This window comes from Lithobates pipiens, unplaced genomic scaffold (genome assembly GCF_037356315.1).
Source record: "Lithobates pipiens isolate NorthernLeopardFrog02 unplaced genomic scaffold, aLitPip1_a1.2 Scaffold_52, whole genome shotgun sequence".
NCBI classification, from domain to species: Eukaryota; Metazoa; Chordata; class Amphibia; order Anura; family Ranidae; genus Lithobates; species Lithobates pipiens.
This window is the reverse complement of record NW_027507875.1, coordinates 67,378-93,576: the sequence shown is the minus strand read 5'-3', so window position 1 is coordinate 93,576 and position 26,199 is coordinate 67,378. Positions and strand designations below refer to the sequence as shown.

General features: G+C 47.8%; 1 protein-coding gene across 2 annotated transcripts in view; it reads right to left on the bottom strand.

The window, feature by feature from the left end:
• Positions 1-26,199, bottom strand: part of TBC1D22B (TBC1 domain family member 22B) — a 496,720-nt gene that overhangs the window by 435,308 nt on the left and 35,213 nt on the right. For both annotated transcript variants that reach the window (XM_077467354.1, XM_077467355.1), the window contains exon 2: positions 23,806-23,985. In XM_077467354.1, the coding sequence (XP_077323480.1) occupies positions 23,806-23,985 (180 nt within the window). The remainder of the gene's footprint in view (positions 1-23,805; positions 23,986-26,199) is intronic.

The following is a 26,199-nucleotide window of genomic DNA, read 5'->3' as shown; positions in this document are numbered from 1 at the left end:
AGGAGAGATCACCCGTGGAGCTAAAACGGGAAGTAGTAAGGGACCACCCCAGGGTTCCACTCACCTTCGAAAGGGCTGGTGCTGGCATGGAAACCGAACGGGAACCATCAGTCTCCGACATCCGTTCGGTCCGAACGGTCGATTCGCCAAAAAACTGCTCCTCTTAGCTGTCACTACAGCGTGAATGGGGCAGACACCAGCCTTCGCTCCGTTCCTTTTGGCGTCCCATGACCGGAACCAGAAGTCGCGGGTGAACCGAACGTGCCCTCTCCTGTCGGAAAAAGACGTCGCCTGTCATCCGACCCAGCGTTGCGCTCCATGCTGGCCACACTAACAAGGGGGAGACGCGGACACATCCAGCAAACACCTTCCCCAGGCAGCGCCAAAACGAACGTCCCATAGCCTCCGATTTCCCCAAGGAAGGATGAGACGTGCCAAATACTGCAGGTAACGGACTCCCCAGCCCTGCTGCAATGTATGAGACCTCAGTCTCTCCGGACAACCCTTCGGCCAGAGCGAGCGTTCTGCCTTCAGGATCATAGTGGACTCAGCCTCCCTAGCTGAATTAAAACCAGGTTCCTAGCGATGTCTCCTCGCCGGAGGAAACACCAAAACTGAAGGGCTGGAGGGAAGGAATGGTTTTAAAGATCTGGTAGAGGCGGTGTTTCCTGAGAAGGGAGGAGCCGAGGTCTATCAAGTGTGCTGTCCTGAAAGACGAAAGAGGGGAAAAAACTAATTTTTCTTAGTTTCTGTAATAAAATTTAGCAAATTATTAATTTTTCTTGAGAAATTTTGGTCACAAGTTATACTGCTACATATCTTTGGTAAAAATAACCCAAATTTGTGGATATTATTTGGCCTTTGTGAAAAAGTTAGAGTCTACAAGCTATGGTGCAAATCATAAAAAATTGATCACACCTGATGTACAGGTGGCCCATCTCATTTCTTGCGACCCGAACAAGCCAGGAAAGTACAAATATCCTCCAAATGACCCCTTTTTTGAAAGTAGACAGTCCACTGTATTTTGTAAGATGCATGGTGAGGTTTTTGATGTCATTTTTTCCCCACAAATCTTTGCTGCAAATTTAAGATTTCCCCCCCCCCCCAACAAAATTGTCATTGTAATAGGTAATTTCTCTCACATGGCATATGTATACCACAAATGACACCCCAAAATACATTCTGCTACTCCTCCTGAGTATTACAATACCACATGTGTGGGACTTTTTCCCAGCCTAGCCACATACAGAGGTCAAACATGCAGGGAGCACCATCACGTGTTCTAGGAGCAAAAATTACACATCTAACTTGTTGACTACCCATTACACTTTTGAAGGCCCTGGAGCACCAGGACAATGACATATGGCACTGATAGTTACATAGTAAGGTTGAACAAAGACACCAGTCCATCCAGTTCAACCTGAGTGCCTACAATTGTCCCTATCCCTGTACATCACACGCTCACATTGGTCCCTACCCTCAAGGAGCCCACAATACAAGGTCCCCATTCATATACTAGGGCCAAATTTGGAAACCAGCCAATTAACCTACCTGCATGTCTTTGGATTGTGGAAGGAAACCGGAGTACCCGGAGGAAACCCACGCAGGCACAGGGAGAACATGCAAACTCCAGGCAGGTAGTGACGTGGTTGGGATTCAAACCAGCGACCCTTCTTACTGCTAGGTGAGAGTGCTATCAACTACCCTACTGTGCCGCCATGTGGCACGGATACGTGGCACCGGGGACAGCAGAAGGCACCGGGGACAGCAGAAGGCACCGGGGACAGCAGAAGGCACCGGGGACAGCAGAAGGCACCGGGGACTTGTTTTTTCTTTTTCACCTTGATGCTGCAGCGTTCACTCCTCACATGCTGTCTATGTGTGAGGAGGGAGATCCGGCGATGAGAGATGATGTTTGTTTACATATGAGATCATCTCTCATTGGACAATCAGATCGAGTGCCAAATGACCGCTGTGATTAGCCATTTAGCCCGTCTGTGATTGGCTGTGTCCAAGGGACACGGCCAATAAAGAATTTTCCCCATGCACACCCGCGGTGGCACGCAGAGGGGAAATAAACAGGACGCCATACAGGGACGCCCTCCCAGCAATTGGAGTTCAAGCTGTAGCCGTCTTTCGGGACTGACCCTGAGGTTTACCTCTCGCACTTGATGGAAATAGGCCATGACTGCCTGGAGGCTGATGCACCTGGCACTGGAGAAGAAGCATGCCTAAAAGAAAAATACTTAAACTTCTTCTTAACCGGAAAAGGGGGACTTTTCCCATTAGAAATTATTTGGATACACTTATCCAGATAGTCTCCAAAAACCGTTCACCATGAAAGGGGAAACTGGCCAAGAGCTTTTTGCATGGTGCTTTGGCTGACCAATTTTTCAACCATAGGATTCTACGCACACGTACCAGGCCTAACATGAGCCGTGAGGCCTGGAAAAATAGGATTTTTGTACTCACTGTAAAATCCTTTTGTCTGAAGTTCACTGACTGACACAGCTCCATTAATCTTGACCGTAGGTTTATTACGCCAGAGAGAACTAGGCAGAGAATATTATACATGTGAAAAAAAAAAACAGAACTTTACAGTTCCGCCCAGGGGGTGGTCCCTCTGGTAATATCCCCCCTCAGCCTGCTTCCTGCAGCTCAGTACGTCAACAAGCAGTATAACGTAAACCAATAGGAGGGGAGGGTGCTGTGACAGTCAGTGAACTTCAGAGAAAAGGATTTTACGGTAAGTACAAAAATCCTATTTTCTCTTTCGTTCACTGACACAGCTCCATTAATCTTGACTTCCCCAAGCAGCGTCATAACGAGGGGTGGGAACAGCAAAAAAAACTTCACCCACAACCAACGGTGTTCCCTAACAGGGGAGTCACCATCTTAACTAACCGCATCAGAACTTGCGGTCAACAAATGCAACAGTGCATTAATACTCAAAAGTAACCGTTTCTTTAAAACAGGAAAGAGTGTAGAATTGCAACATTACACGGCCGCATGCAAAACTTTGCGGCCAAAGCATGCATCCGATGATGCGCTTACATCCCCTTTGTAGAATTTATGTGGGGCTAGGTTTGCTGGTGTGGTAAAAAAAAAAAAAAAAAAAAAAAAAAACAACAATGGTCTATAACACTATTCCTGTGTCTTGTAACTTATGATAAAGAAATACAACATTTTAGAGCTTTCACTAGGACAAGGAGGTGAGGGAAATTTTCCAATTGGGAGAATGTTCCGACGACAACTGTGTAGTAGCAGAAGGAGGGGAAATTGTCCCAACAGGACACCAACTACAAACATCAGCCTGGGAAAGATGTCAAATTTTTCTCTATGCAAAAAAAATTAAATGTTGCCTGTACATACACTTAAAAGGCAGTATACACATTCAAAATTTTTTTGTTTTAACCACTTAAGGACCGCCTCACGCCGATATACGTTAGCAGAATGGCACTGCTGGGCACAAGCATGTACAGGTTCATTGCCCTTTAAGAGCCCAACCATGGGTCGCGAGTGAGTCTGTTCTGAGCTCCGTGACCTTGGCTGCAGGACCCGATCGCTGCCAGTCTCCCGCGATCGGGTCACAGAGCTGAACGGGGAGAAGTGTAAACAAACCTCTCCCCGTGCTTCCTAGTGAGCTTGTCACTGATCGTCTGTTCCCTGTCATAGGGAACGACGATCAGTGATGTCACACCAAGCCACACCCCCTACAGTAAGAAATACAAATTAGGTTACACTTAAAGAGGAAGTAAACCCTGATGAGTTTACTTCCTCTTTTTTTCCCTGCAAAGGTAAAGCATAATGGACTACTATGCATCGCATAGTAGCCCATTATGTGTCACTTACCTGACACAGGAGCCAGCGAAGTCACGCTGTCCCCTGTAGTCCGCCGCATCCATCTTGCTGGTGGCGTCTCGCAGCTCCGCCGCTGTCATTCGGCGAAGCCGCGATGACGTCACTCCCGCGCATGCGCACGGGAGTCGACAAATGCGGCAGCTCCATTTTTGGAACTGCCGCGTTCAGTGCGCCTGCGCGCCGCTGTCTACGGCGCATGCGCCGTAGACAGCGGTGCCCGTTTTCGGGCAAATATCTCCTAAACCATATAGGTTTAGGAGATATTGCTTGGACCTACAGGTAAGCCTTAATCTAGGCTTACCTGTAGGTCAAAGTGTTTTGTAAGGGTTTACAACCACTTTAACCCCTACACTGCCCCCTAGTGTCAACCCCTTCACTGCCAGTAAAATTTTTAATGTAATCAGTGAATTTTTAATCGCACTGATCGCTGTATTAATTAATGCCAATGGTCCCAAAAATGTGTCAAAATTGCCCGATGTGTCTGCCATAATGTCGCAGTCACAATAAAAATCGCTCATCGCCAGCATTACTAGTAAACAATTTTTTTTTATAAAAATGGCATAAAACTATCCCATATTTTGTAGATGCTATAACTTTTGCGCAAACCAATCAATAAAGGTTAATTGTGATTTTTTTTTTACCAAAAATATGTAGAATACGTATCGGCCTAAACTGAGGGGGGGGGGGGGGGACAAAAAATAAATAAAAACCTGAGTTAGACTTACCAGTAACTCTATTTCTAGGAGTCTTCCAGGACAGCCTCTGAGACATAGGGCTCCTCCCTCCGGGACAGGAAACACGCATACACCATGTCTTAAAAGGTGGTCCTCCAGGCCTCCTTCAGTTTAACCAAGAACGGAAGGATCTGAAAGATATAATGCATTAACACAACGTTATTTAATAAGTCCAACACCAGTCAATCTAAAACATCGGGTGGCAAACCAGGCTGTCCTGGAAGACTCCTAGAAAAAGAGTTACTGGTAAGTCGGCAAGTCTAACTCTGGTTTTCCCCTCTCGTCTTCCAAGACAGCCTCTTAGATAAGCAAGAAACTTACTCTGTCAGGGCGGGACCACTGCCTGGAGGACCTTGCGTCCAAATGTCAGCTCACTTTCAGACAATAAATCCAGATGATGGCACCATTTTGACCTGGTTATATCTGAGATATCCTCTAATTAGCCACTTTAGTGTTTGTGATATCTCGCATTCCTTTTTTCTTTGTTTTCAATAAATCCAGATGGTAATGCTTGGCAAATGTCGAGTAGCTGGACCATGTTGCTGTCTTGCAGATGACCTCCGGCCCCAGCCCTCTCTGACCATGAAACCGAGACTGCCCTAGTGGAATGTTCCTTAATGGGGCTTGCTGTTCTCATCCATCTAGCGATGGAAGATTGAGGTGTTGCAGCCCTTGCGGACAACTGAAAAATTAACAAAAAGAGAACCCGAGTCCCTAAATCCTTTAGTAACCTCTAAAACTAAAAGGCTTCTCCTCCCCATCTACACCCGAGGTGGATCGGAAAGTTGGCAGGACAACGTTCCGAATCCTATGAAACGTAGAAACTACTTTGGGGAGAAAACTGATCTGTCTTAAGAATGATCCTAGCCTCCCATATTAACAAAAATGGCTCCCCAATAGAGAGAGCCTACAAGTCACGCACCAAGTACCATCCACTTTAACATGGCTTGGCTTCCTCCAGAGGCTCAAAGTGACTACCAGTTAGCGCTTTGAGGACCACAGTAAGGTCCCAAGTGGGGCAGGATAAAACTTTCACTGGTCTGGACCTCAGCAGGGCCTTGAAAAAATTCCTAACGAACTGATTCTGCTGAAGAGAGGTCTGCAAGAAAATACTCAAGGCCACAGTCTGCACCTTTATGGTACTAACCGAAAGGCCCAGTTCCACACCTGCCTGAAGAAAATCCAGGACCGCCGGGATTCCAGGATTATTCAGTCCTTGCTCCAACTAGGAATTAAATCTCTTCCATACTTTGGCATAGATTGCCCTGGTTACTGGCTTACGGCACTCAAGGAGAGTTTTAATCACTCTATCTGAAAATCCCTGAGCTCGCAACAGCTGTTCCTCAGATACCAAGCTGATAGCCTGAGGTTCGCTATCCGAGGGTGTAGAATCGGCACCTGGGAAATCAGATCTTCTCTGATCGGAAGGGGTAGAGGGCAGATGGCCAGTCTTTTTAGGATGGCAAACCAGGGTCTCTTTGGCCAGAATGGTGCCACTAGGATGAGATCTGTCGATTCTGCCATGTCAGAACGGGGACCATTCGTCCTGACACACCCGCTGATGGCTGAGAAAATCCGCCAGTGAATTTTGAGAGGCTTTCAGGTGAATGGCTGACAATGAGGAGAGATTCACCTCTGCCCAGCAAAGAATCTTGCTGACTATAGTCTGTAGGACAGGGCTCCTTGAGCCCCCCTGCTTGTTTACATATGCGACAGTCGCCACATTGTCTGTCCGAACCTGTAGGTGTAAACCCCTTATCCAGGATTGAAAGACCTCCATGGCTCTTAGAATAGCCAGCAATTCCCTCTGATTTGAGGATCGACGAGCCTCCATCGGTGACCAGGCTCCCTGAGCTACGGACTGCTCCAGATGAGCGCCCCACCCCCAGGTACTGGCATCAGTCGTCATCACTATGGTCGCAGGACGGCCCAAGACAGACCAACCTTCAGGTTGCAATGAGTCCGCCACCACCATAAAGTCCTCTTGACTTTCTTTTGCCGGTGTCCGTATGGGTTGATCTAGGGTTTACCCTCTGCTGTCCCAACAACTCAGCATGAGATTTTGCAGAGGTCTTGCCCAAGGAACCACTGAGAAACAAGACATCAGGCCCAGAACTCATCACCTCCCTGATCGGGAATAGCTGATTGGATTGAAGCTGGGCCACTGCCTGATCCACCTTCAGAATTTTCTCCCCCAGGAGAAAAACTCATCTCCACTGAAGATATCCTGTACCCCAAATACAGAACCTCTTGTGCTGGGGTAAGCTAGGACTTTTCACGGTTGCTTAGCCACCGAGAGATAGGAGAAAACTCTGGGCCTAATGCAACTCTCTGTCTAGTTGCTGAAAGGAGGGGGCCACAAACAGGAAATCGTCCAGGTAGGGGATCACTGTAATGGCCCTGACTCTTAATGGAGCTAAGGCCTCTACTAGAACCATAGTGAAAATTCTTGGTGACGACTGTAGTCCGAAAGGAAGCACCTGGAACTGGAAATGCAGAATTTCTGCACCTATCCTTACCGCCAGCCTGAGGAATTTCTGAAATTCTTGATGTATAAGGATATGTAGATAGGCATCCCTGAAGTCTACTGTGGCCATATAACATCCTGAAAAGAGGATGATGGTTACAGTAAAGATGAATTCCATCCTGAATAGTTTGTACTGATACTGACAAACTGATTCAGGGGCCAGAGATTCAGGATCAGTCTGAACTTCCCTGAAGGTTTTCTCACAACACATGGGAGTATACCCCCTTACCCTTCTTCCTCTTGGGCACTCGTATAAAGGACCCTCTGATCCACCAGGTCCCCTAACAACAAGCCCAGGGCTCTCGCTTTCTCCCGGTCTCTGGGCAACTGAGAAATCTGAAAGCTTGAGGGGGGAACCGAACTGAACTCCAGTCTGGAACCGTTCCTTAGAATATCCAAAATGAACAGACTTTGAGTGACCTTTATCCACTGTGGAATTCCCCCAGTCCCCCCCCCCCCCCCCATTGGGACACAGGAGTCGCTGGGGCTTTGCGGTGGTTTGAGGAGAATTAAATAGGATTCCTCCTCTTCAGCGGCCTTTATGACCTGTCCAGTGTTTTTTGGGATGGCCATCTTTCTCCTGCTGGCCTGGTTTTCTGGAGCCTCGTAAAAAACGTTTGCCCTCAGACGACTTCTTCCTCTCAGGAAACGCTTTCTTTCTATCCTGAGTGCACTCCAACGGCTCCTGGAGGCCTGGCCCAAACAATTGGTCACCCGAAAAGGGTAACCCACAAAGTTTTAATTTGGAGGCGGAGTCGCCCTTCCAAGTTTTAAACCATACCGCCCTTCTTGCTGCATTTACCAATGCGGCTGACCTAGCGGCCGGTTTTACAGATTCCAGAGGCATCCGCCGAAACCCCCCTGCTTTGAGCAGAAGGGGAAAAGACTTCAGGAGCTGCTGTCTAGAAGTACCCGCTGAAATATGGGACTGCAACTGCGATAACCAGCACTCCAGGTTCCTGGCAACGCCAGTAGCTGCTAGAGCTGGCTTCAACCCAATCGAAGAGGCATCCCAAGCCCTCTTTAGCAGCACATCCCCTCTCCGATCCATGGGATCCCTGAGCGATCCCAAAATCATCAAAGGCCAAGTCTGTCTTTTTTGAGACTTTAGCTAAAGGTGCATCCAGTTTAGGCACTTTATCCCAAGGATGCGAAGCATCTGCTTCAAACGGGAACCTCCGTTTTGAGGCTACCTGAAAAGAATGGCCTCTTTTCCGGCTGCTCCCACTCCAGCAAAATCGAATCAATTAGGGATTTATGTACGGGAAAGAGCCTGGCTTTCTGAGCACTAGACCCCTGGTACATTAGGTAGTGCTTGGACAGTTGAATCTGTTCCTCACAAATTTCTAACGTGTCAAATAGCTTTTAGTAGTTCCCCCACATCGTCCAGAGATAACCTATGTCTGGACCCTCTGGAAGAATCCTCCTCTTCCTCCGAGTACAAAGCTGAAGCCACCTGAGAGGAGGCTTGCGATCTAGACCCCCTTTCCCTCTCACCCTCCTGAGTGGGCTTAGATAGGGAAGGGAGACTAGCTGCCCTATGCATGCTTAAAAAGGGGGGCCCCGCATCCTATCCATCATTCCTTTGAATGACTGAAAGGTGGACATAAGCTCATCCTTAACAGACGTCAGGACTTTATGACAAGCTGCCATAGAATCATCCTTGACGAGACTACTGACACAATTGGGGCATAAAGGCTTCTCCCAATTAGGGCCTAACTTAGTCCCACATAGGGCACATTTCTTCCCAGGGAGCTGTCTCCTGTCCTGGGTTTTAACCTAAAAACCAAACAGGAGACACAAAAGGACAAATTTCCATTAAAAAGACTCCCTGAGTGCCCGGGTCAGCCTAGGACGTGCCTATCCCTTTTACCAAGGGCTCCCCACCCAGGGTGGGAAAATCTGGGTCCCCAGAACCCTAAAAACCCCCAGTGTAAGAATGGTCCACCCTCACCATCTTACCTGGGAGGTACCGTAGCCCACCGAACCGGAGTCGGTTGCCTGAACTGCCGTCTCCACGTTCCTGGTGCCTTGCGCAGCTTAGCTGGGCTTTACACTGGATGCTCCCATCACTTCCGCCCGCTGGAACGCACAAGCACCGCACCTTCGCATCCACCGCGAAAGATCACCAGAATGGCCAGCAGAGCGTCTCTCACCCGCCAGCCAAACACTACCACAGGTACGTCGCTGTGGGGGACAAGGGTAGAATAACCAGGGGTCGAACTCTCCCTGAGCTTACGGTGGCGGGACAAGCATCCTACTCTTCCCCAGCAGGACAGAGGGATGCCTAGGCAGGAGGCGGCCAACGCCAGGTGCTCTTCCCAGGACAGCCCTGAGACATGGAGCTCCCTTAGTTTCTCTAACGCGCTCCTTCCCGTCCAGCAGGAAACACAATAACTGAAGAGGGAGGCCTGGAGGACCACCTTTTAAGACATGGTGTATGCGTGTTTCCTGTCCCGGAGGGAGGAGCCCTATGTCTCAGAGGCTATCCTGGAAGACGAGAGGAGAAAAAAAAAATTTTTATATATATTTTTTGGGGATAGTTATAGCAAAAAAGTTTTAAAAAATTTGCATTTTCATAATTGTCGCTCTATTTTTGTTTATAGCTCAAAAAATAAAAACCGCAGAGGTGATCAAATACCACCAAAATAAAGTTCTATTTGTGGGGAAAAAAAGGACACCAATTTTGTTTGGAAGCCACGTCGCACAACCGCGCAATTGTCAGTTAAAGCAACGCAGTGCCAAATCGCAAAAAAGGGACCTGGTCCTTTAGCTGCAAAACGGTCCGGGGCTTAAGTGGTTAACTAGGTATTAGTCTAGTGATATGCCCCGTTATGTTTGCCTTAGCTTGTAAAAATGGGCTTACGTGTAGTGGTTGGCGTTTGTGGTGCCATGGCAGATTAATTCCCTTATGTCCATGGTTTGCGCCAGCTAGCTTGTCCCTATTCCCCAAGAGAACAAGACAATTTCTTGTTCTGAGTCACAGAGCCCAGTGCATGCCCTGCCATCAACTTTGTGTCACATCACTGATGTGGAAATGCTAATGTAATATAAATAAAAATTTAAAAAAATATAATAATCTTCCTGCTGCCCGTTTCTGAATGTTAGATCACTGATCCAATTACTGCACCAGCACTAGACAGAGTCCCAAGGATTCTTGGCCAAAATGTATTCTGCTACATATCTTTGAAACAAATAACCAAAATAAGTGCTTATTTGGTCTTTGGTACAGACGGCCTCTCATTTCTTGAGACACTAACAAGAAAGGAAAGTACAAATACCCCCCAGCCAGGAAAGCACAAATACCTCCCAAAATGACCCCTTTTAGGAAAAGTAGACATTCCAATGTATTTAGTAAGAGGCACGGTGAGTTTTTTGAAGCTGTAATTTTTTTCCCACATTTCTTTGCAAAATGAAGATTTTCTTTTATTCACAAAATTGTCATAAGTTATTTATCACACACACACCACAAATGACACCCCAAAATACCTTCTACTAGTCCTGAGTATGACGGTACCACATGAGGCTTTTACAGCTTGGCCACATACAGAGGCTCAACATGCAAGGCGTTCTAAGGTGTTCTAAGGACATAATTTAAACATTAAATTTCTTGAAGGCCCTGGAGCACCAGGACAATGGAAACACCCAAAAAATTAACCCATTTTGGAAAGCAAACACCCAAACGTATATTCTTTGAGGCATAAGGAGTCTTTTGAGCATGTCTTTTTGTGGACAGAAAAAGGAAAAAAGGCTTTTTTTTTTCAACATAAAGCTGTTCATGTATAAAGATATTTCTAACACATAGCATAGCAAAAAAAAAAAAAAAAAAAAACCTCAAAAAACATTCTACTACTTCTCCTGAGTATGGTAATGCCACGTGTGAGGCTTTTACACAGCCAGACCAAATACAGAGGCCCAGTATGGAGGCAGCACCATCAGGTGTTCTAGGAGACAACTCGGACTAACCATTACATTTTTGTGAGACACAGAGGAGTACTGTAACACTCACCCGGGACAGAGACTTTTGGAGGGGACTGGATGCTAGCCCCTTGACTAACGACTATGGGCCCTGGCATTTGAGGGAGCTGCAAGCATTTAGGAAGATATTCTGTTATGTAATGCAAAAGGATATTAAACGAGGCCATGATGGCCTCTGCCAGCTTGGGACTCAGCGGACAGATGTATGTGAAGGGAATACCGATTAATGAGGTCTGGACAGCCTGAGTTTTTCACCCAAAAGTTTATTGTGCTCAATAACACACCTTTGTCCCCTAGCAAACTATTGGGGGATGTGTTCATACTTATGTGTATTATAAGTTGAGTGAGGGGACAGGGTGATGACGTGGTAAATCGCCCTTCAGCCCGTTCTGGGATGCGGTTTATGTTTATATACAAACACAAAATGCTGACAAAGGTTTGTGAAGATTTACTCTACTAAAGGCTGGGTGTACAGAGCAACAAACGACACTATGAAAGTACATGATAAATACACATCTCAGCCAGATGAAAAACACAAGCTGCAGATAGACAGGAAAGAACATGTGAGTACTTGTGCTGATGGAAAGCGATACAGGTGACAAAAATTTACTGAAAGTGGTGCCAGGACTGAACAGTTGTGATGTTTGTTCTCTCTTCGTGACCCCACCCCCTTTCCCCTCCCAGGAGTTCCTGGGTAAACTTGTCCAGGGTAGAAGCAAGAAAGTGTTCCCCTCAAAAGAGACATTTACCAGACTTTTTGCACAGACTTTCCACAGCCCAATTTTTTTCTTAGCCTCTTCATGTGCACAGCACAGAAACTGATACTAGAGATTTGGTGGATTACTTCTAGATCGCAAGCTCTAACGAGCAGGGCCCTCTGATCCCCCCTGTATTGATTTGTATTGTAAGTGTACTGTCTGCCCTCATATTGTAAAGCGCTGCACAATCTGTTGGCGCTATATAAATCCTGAATAATAATAATAATTACAGCAGCACATCAACACAATGGCTCAGGGCCACAGGTTTGATTTACAGGGGGATCTGAAAGGATAGACCATTTAAAAAGAAGACAAAAAGGGGAGGAAAACCCTTCAACAGGGTTAAGCCAGTAACCAAATTAAACAGGCTGCAACAATATACAGAGAATTACTTTTTATCTGGGGTTTTAGGCTGCATTCACACCCGAGCGTATTGTTTCAGTTGAAAAGTCGCCCATTTTTTGCCACGATTTTGTATAGATCAAAAGGACACCAATGTAAAAAGCAAAAAAACGCCTGCAATCTGCCTAAAAAGAAGCTCATGTACTATTTAGAGCTTCAGGCATTTTGCTTCAGAACGCTCAGTTGTGAACAGGGGCCATTTAAATGAATGAGATTTTGCCTGTTGGATGTTTTGGAACTTTTGAGATGAGCATTTTACAGGCTAAAAATTGCTCAGGTGTGAATGGGCCCCTAGAGACTCCATACTTATAATCCCAAGTACAACTGACTCAGATCGTTCTAGGTCTTCACATGTGCAAACTGTATTGTTAACTGCAGGGATCTCCAAACTACGGCCTTTTATCTGTTGCAGAACTACACGTTCCATGAGGCATTGTAAAAATAGGATTTTTGTACTCACCGTAAAATCCTTTTCTCTGTAATTCACCGACCGACACAGCTCCTCTCTGTAGCTAAATGGGTTTGTTAGCCTGCCATTAGGAGAACTAGGCAAAATTGTAACACAATACACAGAATTGTCAGTACTGTCCAGGGGGCAGACCCTGTGCTAACAACCCTCCCTGCTGCCCCAGCAGTCTCAGTACGTCAACAAGCAGTATAACGCAGAGAAAAGGAGGGGTGGGTGCTGTGTCGGTCAGTGAATTCGAGAAAAGGATTTTATGGCGAGTACAAAAATCCTATTTTCTCTTATATTCACTGACCGACACACAGCTCCTCTCTGTAACTAAATGGGACGTCCCCAAGCAGTGCCAAACGATGGGTGGGAAAAACAGCATTAAAACCTCATCCACCATGGCAAGTGGGAACTAGTGAAACTAAACCCCCAAAAAAATAAATACAGCAGTGTATGGAAAAAAACACAGCCATATAATCGGGTATTCTCAAGAGGAGAGATCCCCAACACCGCAACCTTTTTGCGGAAGTAATGCAACAAATACAGCAGTGTATGAAAAAAAACACAGCCATATAACCGGGTATTCTCAACAGGAGAGATCCCCAACACCGCAACCTTTTTGCGGAATGCAACAGTGCATTAACAAATAGTACTGCGTTTTTATCGAAAAACCAGGAAAAAAATCTCAATTGCAACTACATGCCCATCATCAAAACTTTGCGGCCAAAACAGGCATCAGCCAATGCACGGACTTCTTTTTTTTTTTTTTTTTTTTCCATAAAAGTTTTATTTTTCATATAGGAAAAAATTACAGAATGTGTTACATATTATGCCAGAGGTACAATCAGGCAGATAACATATAAGTAACCATCCCATACATAAAAGAACAATAAGGCAAACTTGTTACTGGGTATGTGGTCTAATGAACCCGCAAAACATTTCAATTGAAAAGGTGAAAATGTAAAAATGTAAAAAGGTCTCCTAACCCCCAGAGCTATGGCTAAAAAAAGTGAGTGTAAGCTTCGGAGGGGAGAGAGGGGAGAAGGTGATTCCTAGCTGTTAGCCTTAGCGCCGGAAAGAGTTCTATCCGAAGTCAGGGAAGAGAAAAAGGCGTCTTGGCGCTTGACGTATTCGGGGTCCGATTGGTCCTTTCCTTGGAACAGGGTGAGTTGTCCTGGGTATAGCGTGAGCCTAATGGTCTCAGATTAACCCGGTAAATAGAGCGGTCGTGTCAGTCTTTCGTGTACGGGGACGGGGGGTAAGCATCTGGCGTCAGGTCATAGAGCATTGGGGTACTGTCAGGGGGTATGAGACGGGAGGGGAGGGAAAGGGGGGAGGGGACAGGAGGGAAGGGGAACACATCAGAGGGGTGAAAGAGAGGGGAGAGGAGAGGGAAGAAGGACCTTTGTGGTCCAACCTCTGACTCCCACCAAGACAAGTCTTTCATAGGGGCTGGATATGGTAGCTCCAGTTCCGGGTGTGAGGAGCCCCACTAGTTTTGGGGCTGATATGAGGGTGATATGAGGGACCACCTCCAGTCCCGGACGCGTCAACGTGTCAGGGGGACAAAGGGTCAGTTTCCTTCGGAGGCTTGGGCGTTCCTAGAATCGTGTGTGCATGGGCTTGTAGGGGGTCCGCTATCTGCAGAGGAGCGGAATTGGGTCCAGCGCTCCCAAGTACGTGCGTATTTGTGGGGGGAGTCTCGAGCAATATGGATGAGCTCCTCCATTTCCGCTATCTTCCCTACCCTGCTCAGCCATTCAGAGGTGGTTGGGATCTCAGTGGATCCCCAATGTACCGGAATGCATAACTTGGCAGCGTTCAACATGTGCATGCCCAGGGACTTTCTGTAGGAGGGAGTAGAGTTGGGGGAATGGTGTAGAAGAAGCCTAGCTGGTAGAAATTCAATTTGCTGATTCGTAACTTGAGAGGTGATTGTGTGGACCTGCACCCAGAAAGTCTGGATTCTGGGGCATGACCACCAGATATGAATGAAGGATCCCGGTTCAGTCTGGCATCTCCAGCAAGTTTCCGGTATTGCGGCATTAAATTTATGTAAGCGAAGCGGTGTATGGTACCACCTGGAGAGAAGTTTGTAGTTGTTTTCTTGTGTATGTACGTTTAGAGATCCCTTATGTGTGGTGAGCAAAATGCTTTCCCAGTCAGCTTCTGAGAATTCTACCTGAAACTCTCTCTCCCAAGCAGGACAGGCCCTTCCATCCTTCGGAGAGTACAGCCAGAACAACATAGCGTGTATACTGGATATCAAATGGCGTTGTGGAGTGGCTTGGGAACAGAGAGTTTCAAATGGGGTAAATGTCCGAGATAGAGCTTCCGCTCGGTTAGACGCTCTAAGAAAGTGGCGTATTTGGAAGTACGACCATAGTGGGAGAGGCTGACTATTGGGCCTAACAGGGAGGGCGTTATGATCTAGAAGCTTTCCATCCTTATAAAAGTGGTGAGCTTGTATATCTTCATGGGGCCATTCAGCTTGCAAAAAGCATTTGGTCATGCCGGGGAGAAATGCACGGACTTCTACCTTGTAGAACTTTGTAAGGGTATGGACAGATGACCAGGTCGCCGCCTTACACACCTGAGCGACCGACGTTTTGTGTCGGAAGGCCCAAGACGTTCCGATTGCCCTTGTAGAGTGGGCCGTGACCGGAAAGGGGGGCACCTGCCCCTTCAAGGTGTAGGCTTGTACTACAATCTGTCTGATCCACCTGGAAATGGTGGCAGATGAGACCCCCATACCCTTCTTTGGACCAGCCACCGAAACCAACAGCGAGTCTGACTTCCGAAAGGGAGCTGTGGCAGACAAATACACTTTTAGAGCCCTCCCTAACCACGTCAAGGGCCACCTCTTTGGGGTGCTTCGGCTTAGGACACAACGATGGTAATACAATGTCCTCATTGATATGAAAAGCCGAGACCACCTTCGATAGAAAGGGCGATTGCAGACGAAAAACCAACTTATCCCTGTGGATGACCAGATAAGGCGACTTGCAGGACAAGGCTGCCATTTCCGAAACCCTCCTGGCCTATGTTATGGCCACTAGGAAAACCACTTTCTGTGAAAGGGTCAACAAGGGAATCTCCCTGATATTCTCAAACGGCGGCTTTTGAAGCGCCAACACCACCAGATTCAAAACCCACCGAGGTAACGGTGGACGCACCGGAGGGACTACATGTCGTACCCCCTGAACAAAGGCCCTCACTAATGAATCAGACGCCAGGGGTCGCTGAAAAAAAAAAAAAAAAAAAAATAATAAAAAAAAAAAGACAGCCAGAGCTGAAATTTGCCCCTTAATGGTGCTCTACATGACAGACCCCCTAAACCAAGGTACTCGCTATGAGTGAGAAGCCAGGGGTCGCTGAAAAAGACAGTCAAAGCTGAAACTTGCCCTCTGATAGTGCTTAACGCTAATTTTTGGTCTACACCATGCTGAAGAAACAGCAAGATCCTGGATATAGAAAAGGAGCGCGGATGCCACCCTTTCTCCTCACACATGGAGATATAGGCCTTCCAGGTACGATGATATATCTTCCGTGAAGATTTCCGCGCCCTCAACATAGTCGGGATCACCGAGTCCGACAGACCCCGGTTCCCCAGCACCTGGCTCTCAATAGCCATGCTGTTAAAGCAAGTGATGGGAAAGCAGGGTGAAAGATTGGACCTTGAGAAAGGAGGTCCTCTCACAGTGGCAGTCGCCAGGGAGCGTCTGCCACCAGACGCACCAGGTCTGCGTACCAGGGCCGCTGAGGCCAATCTGGGGCCACCAGGATTACTGGGATCCCCTCGGCTTCCACTCTGCGCAGCAGATGTGGCAACAGTTATAGTGAAGGAAAGGCGTAGATCAGCTGGTACTGATCCCACCGAGCCACCAGCGCGTCTGACGTGTCTGCTCATGGATCTCCTGTCCTGGACACGAATCTCTGCACCTTCCAATTGAGGCGGGAGGCCAATAGAACCACATCTGGTGTGCCCCATTTCAGGCACAACAGCCTGAATATCTCTGGATGCAATGCCCATTCTCCTGGGTCCAGCATCTGTCGACTCAGATAGTCCGCCTGCCAATTTTCCACCCCCGGGATGTAAATGGCCGACAGGGCCGGAACGTGTCACTCTGCCCAAGGAAGTATGTAAGCGACCTCCCGAGCAGCGGCTGAGCTTCTTGTTCCTCCTTGGTGATTTATGTACGCCACAGCCGTGGCGTTGTCCTATTGTATCCTGGTCGGACAGCCTTGAAAACACTTAGACCATGTGTGGAGACACAGCCTGATCGGCAACTTGGGCCGACTGAATCTCCATCACTCCACCCCAGCCTGATAGACTGTGTCCGTAGTGATCACCGTCAATTTCAGAGGAAGGAATGATTTTCCGGACTGAATCACCGGGGACCTCAACCACCAGATCAGAGGGTCCCTGACTGGCTGGCTCACCGGGACCTGCCGATCCAGGGACAACAGAGATTTGTCCCATTTTGTCAAAATCTCCTTCTGCAGTACTCTGGTGTGGAACTGGGCATAAGGTACTGCCTCAAAAGAGGCTACCATGAGCCCCAGTACTCGCATGCAAAAGCGGAGCGACGACCACTTGTGGTTCATCAGTAGTTTGATCGCAGATCTGAGAGTCTGCATTTTGTCTGGGGGGAGAAAGACCCTCGCTTCCCTGGAGTCCAATAGTAAACCTAGGTACTCCAGACGCTGGGTCGGTACAATCAATCACAGACTTCTTTAGGTTCAACAGCCACCCAAATTCTCGCAGAGTCTGCATGGTGATCGCCACATCCTCCTAATTCTGAGGTGGAAGATGCTCTCAGGAGGAGATAGTCTAGGTAACCCACGATCGTGATCCCGCATTGTCGCAGCAATGCCAATACTGGAGCCAGTACTTTGGTAAAGACTCGGGGGGCTGATACCAGGCCAAAAGGGAAGAGCCACAAATTGGTAGTGTTGGTAGTGTCCAAGGATGCCAGGAAGTCCCCTTGGTGGAGTGCAGCGACTACTGAGCGAACTGATTCCATTCTGAGCCTCTGCACTTTTACAAAGTGATTGAGGGCTTTTAAGTCCAAGATAGGATGTACCCCTTCCTTCTTAGGGACCACAAACAGATTTGAGTAGGACCCCTGGAAGCGTTCCGATTCCAGAACTGGTACAATCTCCCCCTGATTCAGCAAGTCCCTCACCGCCCCCAACAGGGCCTCGCAGCGAACCGGGGACACTGGTATGCTGGAGGGGAAGAATCTGTTCAGCGGCCAAGAGAGAAACTATCTTGTAGCCTGTGGAAATCAGGTCGCAGACCCATTGGTCGGATAACCGGGAGGTCCACCGGGCTGCAAACTCCCAAAGGCGACCCCCCACTCGATATGTGGATGAGGGCAAACCTTCATGCGGTAGCACTTTTGTTCACAAGTTTGCTAGGGTTGCGGTTCCAGGGACGCTTTTGACCGTCCGTGGACATCCTGTCGGGCTGGGAACATTTTGTCGAAGCACCGGGCGGACGAAAAAGCCGATTGCGAGCGGAAAAAGGAGGGCCCTTGCCTGCGGCGTGGCTCCTTAGCCTTCCTGGCCTGTGGGAGTAGTGTACTCTTACCACCCGTGGCATTTTTAATAATGTCACCCAACGAAGCTCCAAAGAGCCGGTCGCCAAGGAAGGGAAGATCCGTCAGGGCTTTTTTGGATGCCTGGTCAGCAGACCAGCATTTTAGCTAAAGCAGGCGCCTCAGCACCACAGCTGACACTGAAGCCCTGGATAACAGAGGGAGAGTATCCAGGGCCACGTCACAAATGTACTTAAGGCCTTGCATTAGTTGGTCTGCTAGTTCCACGCAGACAGGGGAGGCCTGTTTCTCTCCCAATTTGCGGTGCAAAAGTTTTGCCCATTCAGTCAGCGTCTGCGACACCAGTGTTAGTCGCACGGCTGACCCCACAACCGTAAACAAGGAACGAGCCACCGCCTCGGCCTTCCTATCCGTGGGATCCTTAAATGCAGGAGTCCCCTCAACCGGGATCGTGGTTACTTTATTTAACCTGGATACTGGGGGGGGGAGGGGTCACCACCGGAGGAGCCCACCATTTCTTGAGAAGGCTTTCCTCAAAGGGGTAACGCACTGCCATGTTTTTGGGGACCGAAAAGGTCCTTTGCGGCTGACCCCATTTCATGTAGATGAACTTGTCAAAATAAATCAAATACGGGAACACCTTAGGTGAACGTGCTGGCTTGCGGGACCCAAAAGGGACCGATACATCAGCAGAGGGATCCGCTGGCTCCTGGATCTTCAGGGTATCACGCACAGCTGTGATAAGTGCTCCAACAAGCCCTTTGTCACGCCCGGACCCGGACGGGGAATCCTCCTTGCTGTCCAAATGGTCCTGGTCAGCCTCGTCTGATAGGTCAGAGCAGGGGTCACCAGCTGCAGCAGGGCCCGAGTTTGCATCAGAGCTCTCCCCAGAGGACGGGGGGGCAGGGGCCTTTTACGCGCACCTTTCCATCCACGCACCGCCTCGATTTTAGCAACAAAAGTTAAGGATCGCCGTCAGGGTGTCCATGGGCACAGCGGTATCTGCAGGTGACCCGGCAATAGCCTGGATTTCGGGGGAAGAAACACCAGTTTATGAAGCCATGCTGACCCTACCCTGTCTGTCACCTGCAAGGGGAGTTAGGACAGTGTAAGTCCCACCCTCCTGCTGCAGCCGCCTGGGGAAAGGGAATGGGGGTTCCTAGCGCCAGACTCACCACCCGGGGGCGTTCTATGATGGTTACTAGCCCTGCCTGTTGTCCCCAGGAGGTTACCCAAGTGCAGAGTGAGGAAACTGTCAGCAGCAGCTGCAGAAAATAGCGGTGAAACGATCTTCAGAGCTGGCACCAGCGTTCAGGAAAAGGCTGAAACAGAACTGCGGTGAAAAGAGCGCTCAGGCTTTAAAAAAATGTCCGCCAATGCAATAGGAAGATCTCCTAGCTGAGGCTCACAAGAGGAACCTGCTCTGCCCTCAGCCAAAATGGCTGCCAGACAGCGCCATGAGGTGACAGGAAAAATCCTAGAACAGCGCTGCCTTCAACCAGCAAGAATACCTCCACAGACACCTTTTGGGACCACCCACACTGGGACCAGGACCATCGCTAGCCGTGCAGACCCCCTACAGGTGAGAGACCCAGTGATCCCCATACACACACCGTCTGCAGCACATGCAGCCGGGGGGGGGGGGAAGGAGGGAAGATAGGGACGTGGGAGAGAAGAGGAGGTGAGGTGGCCCCCGAATCGACCTCCCAGGGAATGCCCAGCTACTCAACCCCCCGAGGAGGGAGAGCCGTACTTGCCAGTCCTTTAGAGCTGGGAGACATTCCATCACAGACCCACTCCTGCGCAGTTACAGGGTGGCTGCTGGCCCGGTATACTGTGATCCAGACATTAGTAGCCCGGTCATATGTATACCCCGGAGCATTGAAGTTCACCGACCACCTCTGGAGCTGAGGTATGTCGTGACCTGCCGATCCTTAGCTGCAACCTGCACACGCTCGATGGCCAGACTGGAGGGACAACAAGGATAACTCAACCAGTGTGTCACACCCACCTGGCAGTTGATGAAAGATCCTGGGATCTTCTATCTTGCGCAAAAGCATCAAATCTGCATCAAAAAAATGGACCAAAGGGCCCGCAGGGTTCCTAGGACATTCTCCTTCACTAGGCAAAATAAAACTGAGACTGCTGGGGTAACAGGGAGGGTTGTTAACACAGGGTCTGCCCCTGGGCGGTACTGAAAATTCTGTGTATTGTGTTACAATTTTGCCTAGTTCTCCTAATGGCAGGCTAACAAACCAATTTATTTACAGAGAGGAGCTGTGTCGGTCGGTGAATATAAGAGAAACTGACATTCACAGACATGACTAGGCATGATGGATGTAGATTTAGATCCTGAACAACTAGAGGGCCATAGTTTGGAAAATCCTGGTTAAGAGTATCAATGGTGTCTTAGTTGTGGGCTTATCCCAATAAACAATTCCAGCACCCAAGATAGAGAGTGCTGGCTCTGCAAACAGTCTGTAAAAGCAAAAGAAGCCGGACGGCCGCACTCTGATGCACACCCCTTTATTGAAGTAAAATAAGATCCATACAGCAAGCAGAGGTACAGGAACAGCAACAACTGACATTTCACACCCTTACTGGTGCTTAGTCATAACTGGATCTTATTTTACTTCAACAAAAGGTGTACACATCAGGGTGCGGCTGTACAGCTTTTTATCAACTCATCTACTAAGGATAAGGTACCCTCCTCCTCCACAACTCCTGATGCAGCACATTTAGAAACTTATACTGGATGAGAGGGAGCCCATTTGTGGCCCCTGTATTCTAAATCAGCTATATTTAAATGTATCCATGGTGACCATAAATCCATTAATAATAATGCTCCAGAAAGGGTTACTAAAGAAAGTCTTGTCGGCATCAGGTTCCTTGGGGGGTACACTGCAAGCCTCGAGTGAACTGTAAGCTGTTCAGGCTAATCGTACCACTGCCTTTGCACTTGTGGTACACCATACTATGCCTGAGAAAGATCTGACAAGTGATACCCACAACTCCTACCCAACAAGCTCCACTCCTGCCCAAACACCTCCAGTTTCAGACACTGGTATATCAGGGAAAGATGTTTAGCTGTTAAAATCCATTCATCATTATTATTATGGAAGCACATGGCAAAGATTATAACTAGATTAAAAAGAAAAATAGGCCTACTGATCTTGCAATATGTACCACAGATAGTGAAAAGTGACTGCTCTCTAACTTCCATACAACCATATGCCAAAAGAAGGGTCCCAGACAGAAAGTGAACCAAAAAAAAAAAAAAGAGGCTCACTGAGAAGCAGAACACTAATATCTATAAATCAATATTTCTTTATTCAAAAATTAATATAGTATGTAAGGTACAAAAATGTACTAACACACGCTTATGGGCAGGATCAAAAGACCACCATCAAGTTCACATAAATGTAACAAGTTATTAAACCGGGTGGAATCGCCCAGTCAGAACAAGCACAGACAAGGGGGGAAAAGCATACTAACATGCATACAAAAAACATAAAACAAACATCCAGACGCTGACAAAATTGGTGCCAATCCAGCAGAGGCACTGCAAATGTGCGGCAGTGAGTGCAAAGTGGAATGGCAGGACTGACACCAATTTCCCTGGGGGCTTGAGCCAGCTGGAAATGGCAGGGGGCTCAGCAATAATGTAATACTACAGACATGACAGCACCACCACCAAAGGTCCAAAAACTGAAATTGCAAAAAGATGTATACAGTGCACTGCAGCACTTTCCCAGTGATTTTAATCTCAGTTTTTGGACATTTGATGGTGGTGCCATCACGTCTGTAGTATTACATTATTGCTGAGCCCCCTGCCATTTTTGTTTCCAGCTGGCTCGAGCCCCCGGGGAAATAGGCGTCAGTGCTGCCATAACACTTTACACTCACTGGTGCACATTTGCAGTGCCTGTGCTGGATTGGCACCAATTTTGTTGACGTCCGGAAGTTTGTTTTATGTATGCATGTTAGTATGCGTTTTCCCCCTTGTCTGTGCTTGTTCTGACAGATTATAACGCACATTATTGCATGGATGGAAGCTACCTAGGTACATATTATAAATTGGGCATGGTGCTGGATGGTGTGGTGTCTCTATGGTTGCTATGACATGAATGACAAATGGGACCCTGAAGACTGTTTGTTGTAATATTTACAAACACTCTCCTGGATTTTGTCATCTGTTGCAAGTATATTGTGGAGTGTTCCAAAATCCAATAAATGTCCCTTCTGGGAAAGGACCTTGTTGCTGCAGAGATTCATTTTACAATAAGAATTATTAGTCATCACTCTCTATATCACAATTGTGAGGCATAGAACCAGAGCGTACACCTAGAAAAATTGCGCAAGCATGCGCAGAACAGAGGTGCCAAAGTCAAAAATGCCATTGTGTTTGTCCCACAGCATGGCTGTGATTCAACCTTTGTGGCCAGCAAGCTTTAAAAAACCCCTAAGGGGGGCAGCAAGCCACACACCCTAACCCCCTCCTCAAATAAGGGCCAAAAGACCTTGACTGACCAAGATTGGTTAAGCCCTCATTGCACATGGTGTAGTAAGCTTCCAGAATTTCACCCTCCCTGTAGGCAATTCCCACAGAGAAGACAACTCTAGTGTGAATCAAAGCCCTGAACCTGTAAAGCACACTGCTGTTCCCACCAGAGTTGCACCAATGGTACCAAGGGGTGGTCGTCTAATGCAGTGCCCAATCCACTAAGGTGTATATGGCAGGTCCCACTTCTTCACCAGTACAGCTCCAGAGGGGATTTCGATAAGCTGATGCAGAAAGCTGCAAAATAAGTCCATGGGTCTCAACACATGAAAAAACTTGCTCGAAGAAAGAATCTTGATAGATGGTAAAAATAAAAGGTTTTGCTTCTCTCAGAATAGAGAGAAGTCGTCCATCTACTAGAGACATTGTGAAAAAAAACTGAAGGCATGCTTGGGAGGGGGTATACAGTGCTGACCTAATAGTTTTGCCAGTGTCCAATCTTCTGAAGGTGGCAGCATAACCCTCTGTACTGTTCAGTACTGCTGTCCAGAGAGTTGGGAGCAGAATAGGAGTTCAGAATGTGCCTTTAGAACATACTCTTGGCATTCAGTCTTCCTTTGACTCAACACTGTATTGTCTGCCATGGTAGGAAGAGTTTCTGCACCCCACCCCCCATACTCAGAACTAGGTCAGCACCATACTGTCCCTGTAGCATGTCCACAGTCCATTGCAAAGGAACAACCAAACCCCCACCTTGCCAGCTCTTATAACTTTGCCAGAAACCCTTCGCGCCCCCCCCCCCCCCCCCCCACACACACACACACACACACACACACTGCTGTTCATATCAATCACTTTAGCGCACCGCTGCCTGACCTCTCCTTTTTTCTGGGGATCAGTAGACAACAGATGACAAAAGTACAGACCACATATGACTTCTTTGAATACTGTAATCCTGTACAGTGATCCATTTATCTAATGTTACCTTACATAAAATTCTTTCTAGATTTTTAGTATAGGTCTTACCAAGGTCAGTGTTCACAATCGAAAGCAGCTGTCTGAATTTTTCAAGACGTGTCTTTTCCCTTAACGTCATAGAAGGTGCTCCAGAAGCATTTTGATCAGAAATTCTAGCAACAAGTGGAATAATAGGCCGGAAAGGATGTGGCTGCAGTTTTTTCAGTGGCTTTCTCATTAAAGTGACATCTACAGGACAATAATAAAAAAAAAAAAAACATTTCAGATCAACCTATACACCATGATGTAACATCTAGTTACAGTTAGAACTGTGCACCATTTACATTTCACATGTGTTACCTTAATTGCAAAAAAATTAGATTTTTTGTACTCACCGTAAAATCCTTTTCTCTGTAATTCACCGACCGACGCAGCTCCTTTCTTAGCCATTGGGTTGTATACATTATCTCTAGAAGAATACTAGTCAAAGTTGTAATTCAACACTCAGAACTCTGTCCCTTAGGCATCAACCCTCCTGACTACTAGCAGAACTTAGTACGTCAACAAGCAGTATAACGTAAAGAAGAAAAAAGGAGGGGCAGGTGCTGTGTCGGTCTGTGAATTACAGAGAAAAGGATTTTACGGTGAGTACATATAAATCCTATTGTCTCTTATATTCACCAACTGACACAGCTCCTCTCTTAGCCACTGGGACGTTCCCAAGCAGTGCCAAAACGAGGGGCGGGAAAAACAGCATAAACACTTCATCCACCGTGGCAAGTGGGAGCAAGTGAAACTTTACCCACAAAAAAGAACAGTGTGTGGAGAAATCCACTACAAAAATCAGGGTACCCTCAACAGGACCAACTACCCACAACCGCACAAAAAAAAAAAAAAAAAGCGGAATGTAACGCAACAGTGCATTAACATAAAGGTACTGTGTTTTTAATTGGAAAAAAAAAAAAGAAGAGGAAAAATATTGCATATTCAATTGCAACGATACAGCCTGCAAACTTTGTGGCCAAAAAAAGGACTCAGCTGATGCACTGATGTCTACCTTGTAGAACTTGGTAAATGTGTAGACAGACGACCAGGTCGCCACCCTACACACCTGAGCGATAGACGCTTGATGTCGGGAAGCCCAAGACATTTCGATTGCCCTTGTGGAGTGGGCCATAACGGGAAAGAGGGGCACCTGCCACTTTAAGGCGTAGGCTTGTACTACAATCCGTCTGATCCCCCTGGAAATGGTGGCTGATGAGACCGCCATGTCTTTCTTGGAACCAGCTACCGAAACAAACAGCGTCTGACTTCCGAAAGGGAGCAGTGGTAGACAAATACACTTTTAGAACCCGAACCACGCTCAAAGTGTGAAGGGCCACCTCTTTAGGGTGTTTTTGTCCTAGGACAGAGAGATGGTAACACCGCGTCCTCGTTAATGTGAAAAGCCGTGACCACCTTCAGTAGAAAGGACAGTTGCGAACGCAACACCACCTTATCCTTATGGATAACCAGATAAGGCGACTTGCAAGACAAAGTTGCCAGTTCCAAGACCCTCCTGGCCGATGTGATGGCTACGAGAAAGACCACTTTCGGAAAAAGCGTCGACAGGGTTACACCCTGATATTTTTAAGCAGCGGATTTTGAAGCGCCGATAACACCAGGTTCAAATCCCATGGGGGTAACGGTGGATGCACCAGAGGTACTACGTGACAGACCCCCTGAACAAAAGGTACTCGCTATGAGTGAGACGCCAGGGGTCGCTGAAAAAGACAGTCAAAGCTAAAACTTGCCCTCTAACGTTAATTTTTGGTCTACTCCTTGCTGAAGAAACAGCAGGATCCTGGATATGGAAAAAGAGCGCGGATGCCAACCCTTCTCACATATGGAGATGTAGGCCATCCAGGTACAATGATATATCTTCCTAGAAGATTTCCGTGCTCTCAACATAGTTGGGATCAGAGAGTCCGACAGACCCCGGTTCCTCAACACCTGGCTCTCAATAGCCATGCCGTTAAAGCCCACGATGGTAAAGCAAGATGGAGAATCGGACCCCCGAGACAGAAGGCCATCTCGTAGTGGCAGTCGCCAGGGAGCGTCTGCCACCAGACACACGAGGTCTGCGTACCATGGGCGCTACGGCCAATCTGGGACCACCAGTATTGCTGGGATCCCCTCGGCTTCCACTCTGCGAATCAGACGTGGTAACAGCTTCAGTGGAAGAAAGGCATAGATCAGCTGGTGCTGATCCCACGGAGCCACCAGCGCGTCTGGCGCGTCCGTCCACGGATCCCTTGTCCTGGACCCGAATCTTGGCCTCCTCTGATTGAGACGGGAGGCCAAAAGATCCACGTCTGGTGTGCCCCACCTCAGGCACAGTAACCTGAATACCTCCAGATGCAACGCCCATTCTCCTGGGTCCAGCATCCGGCAACTCAGTCCGCCAGTTCTCCACTCCGGGAA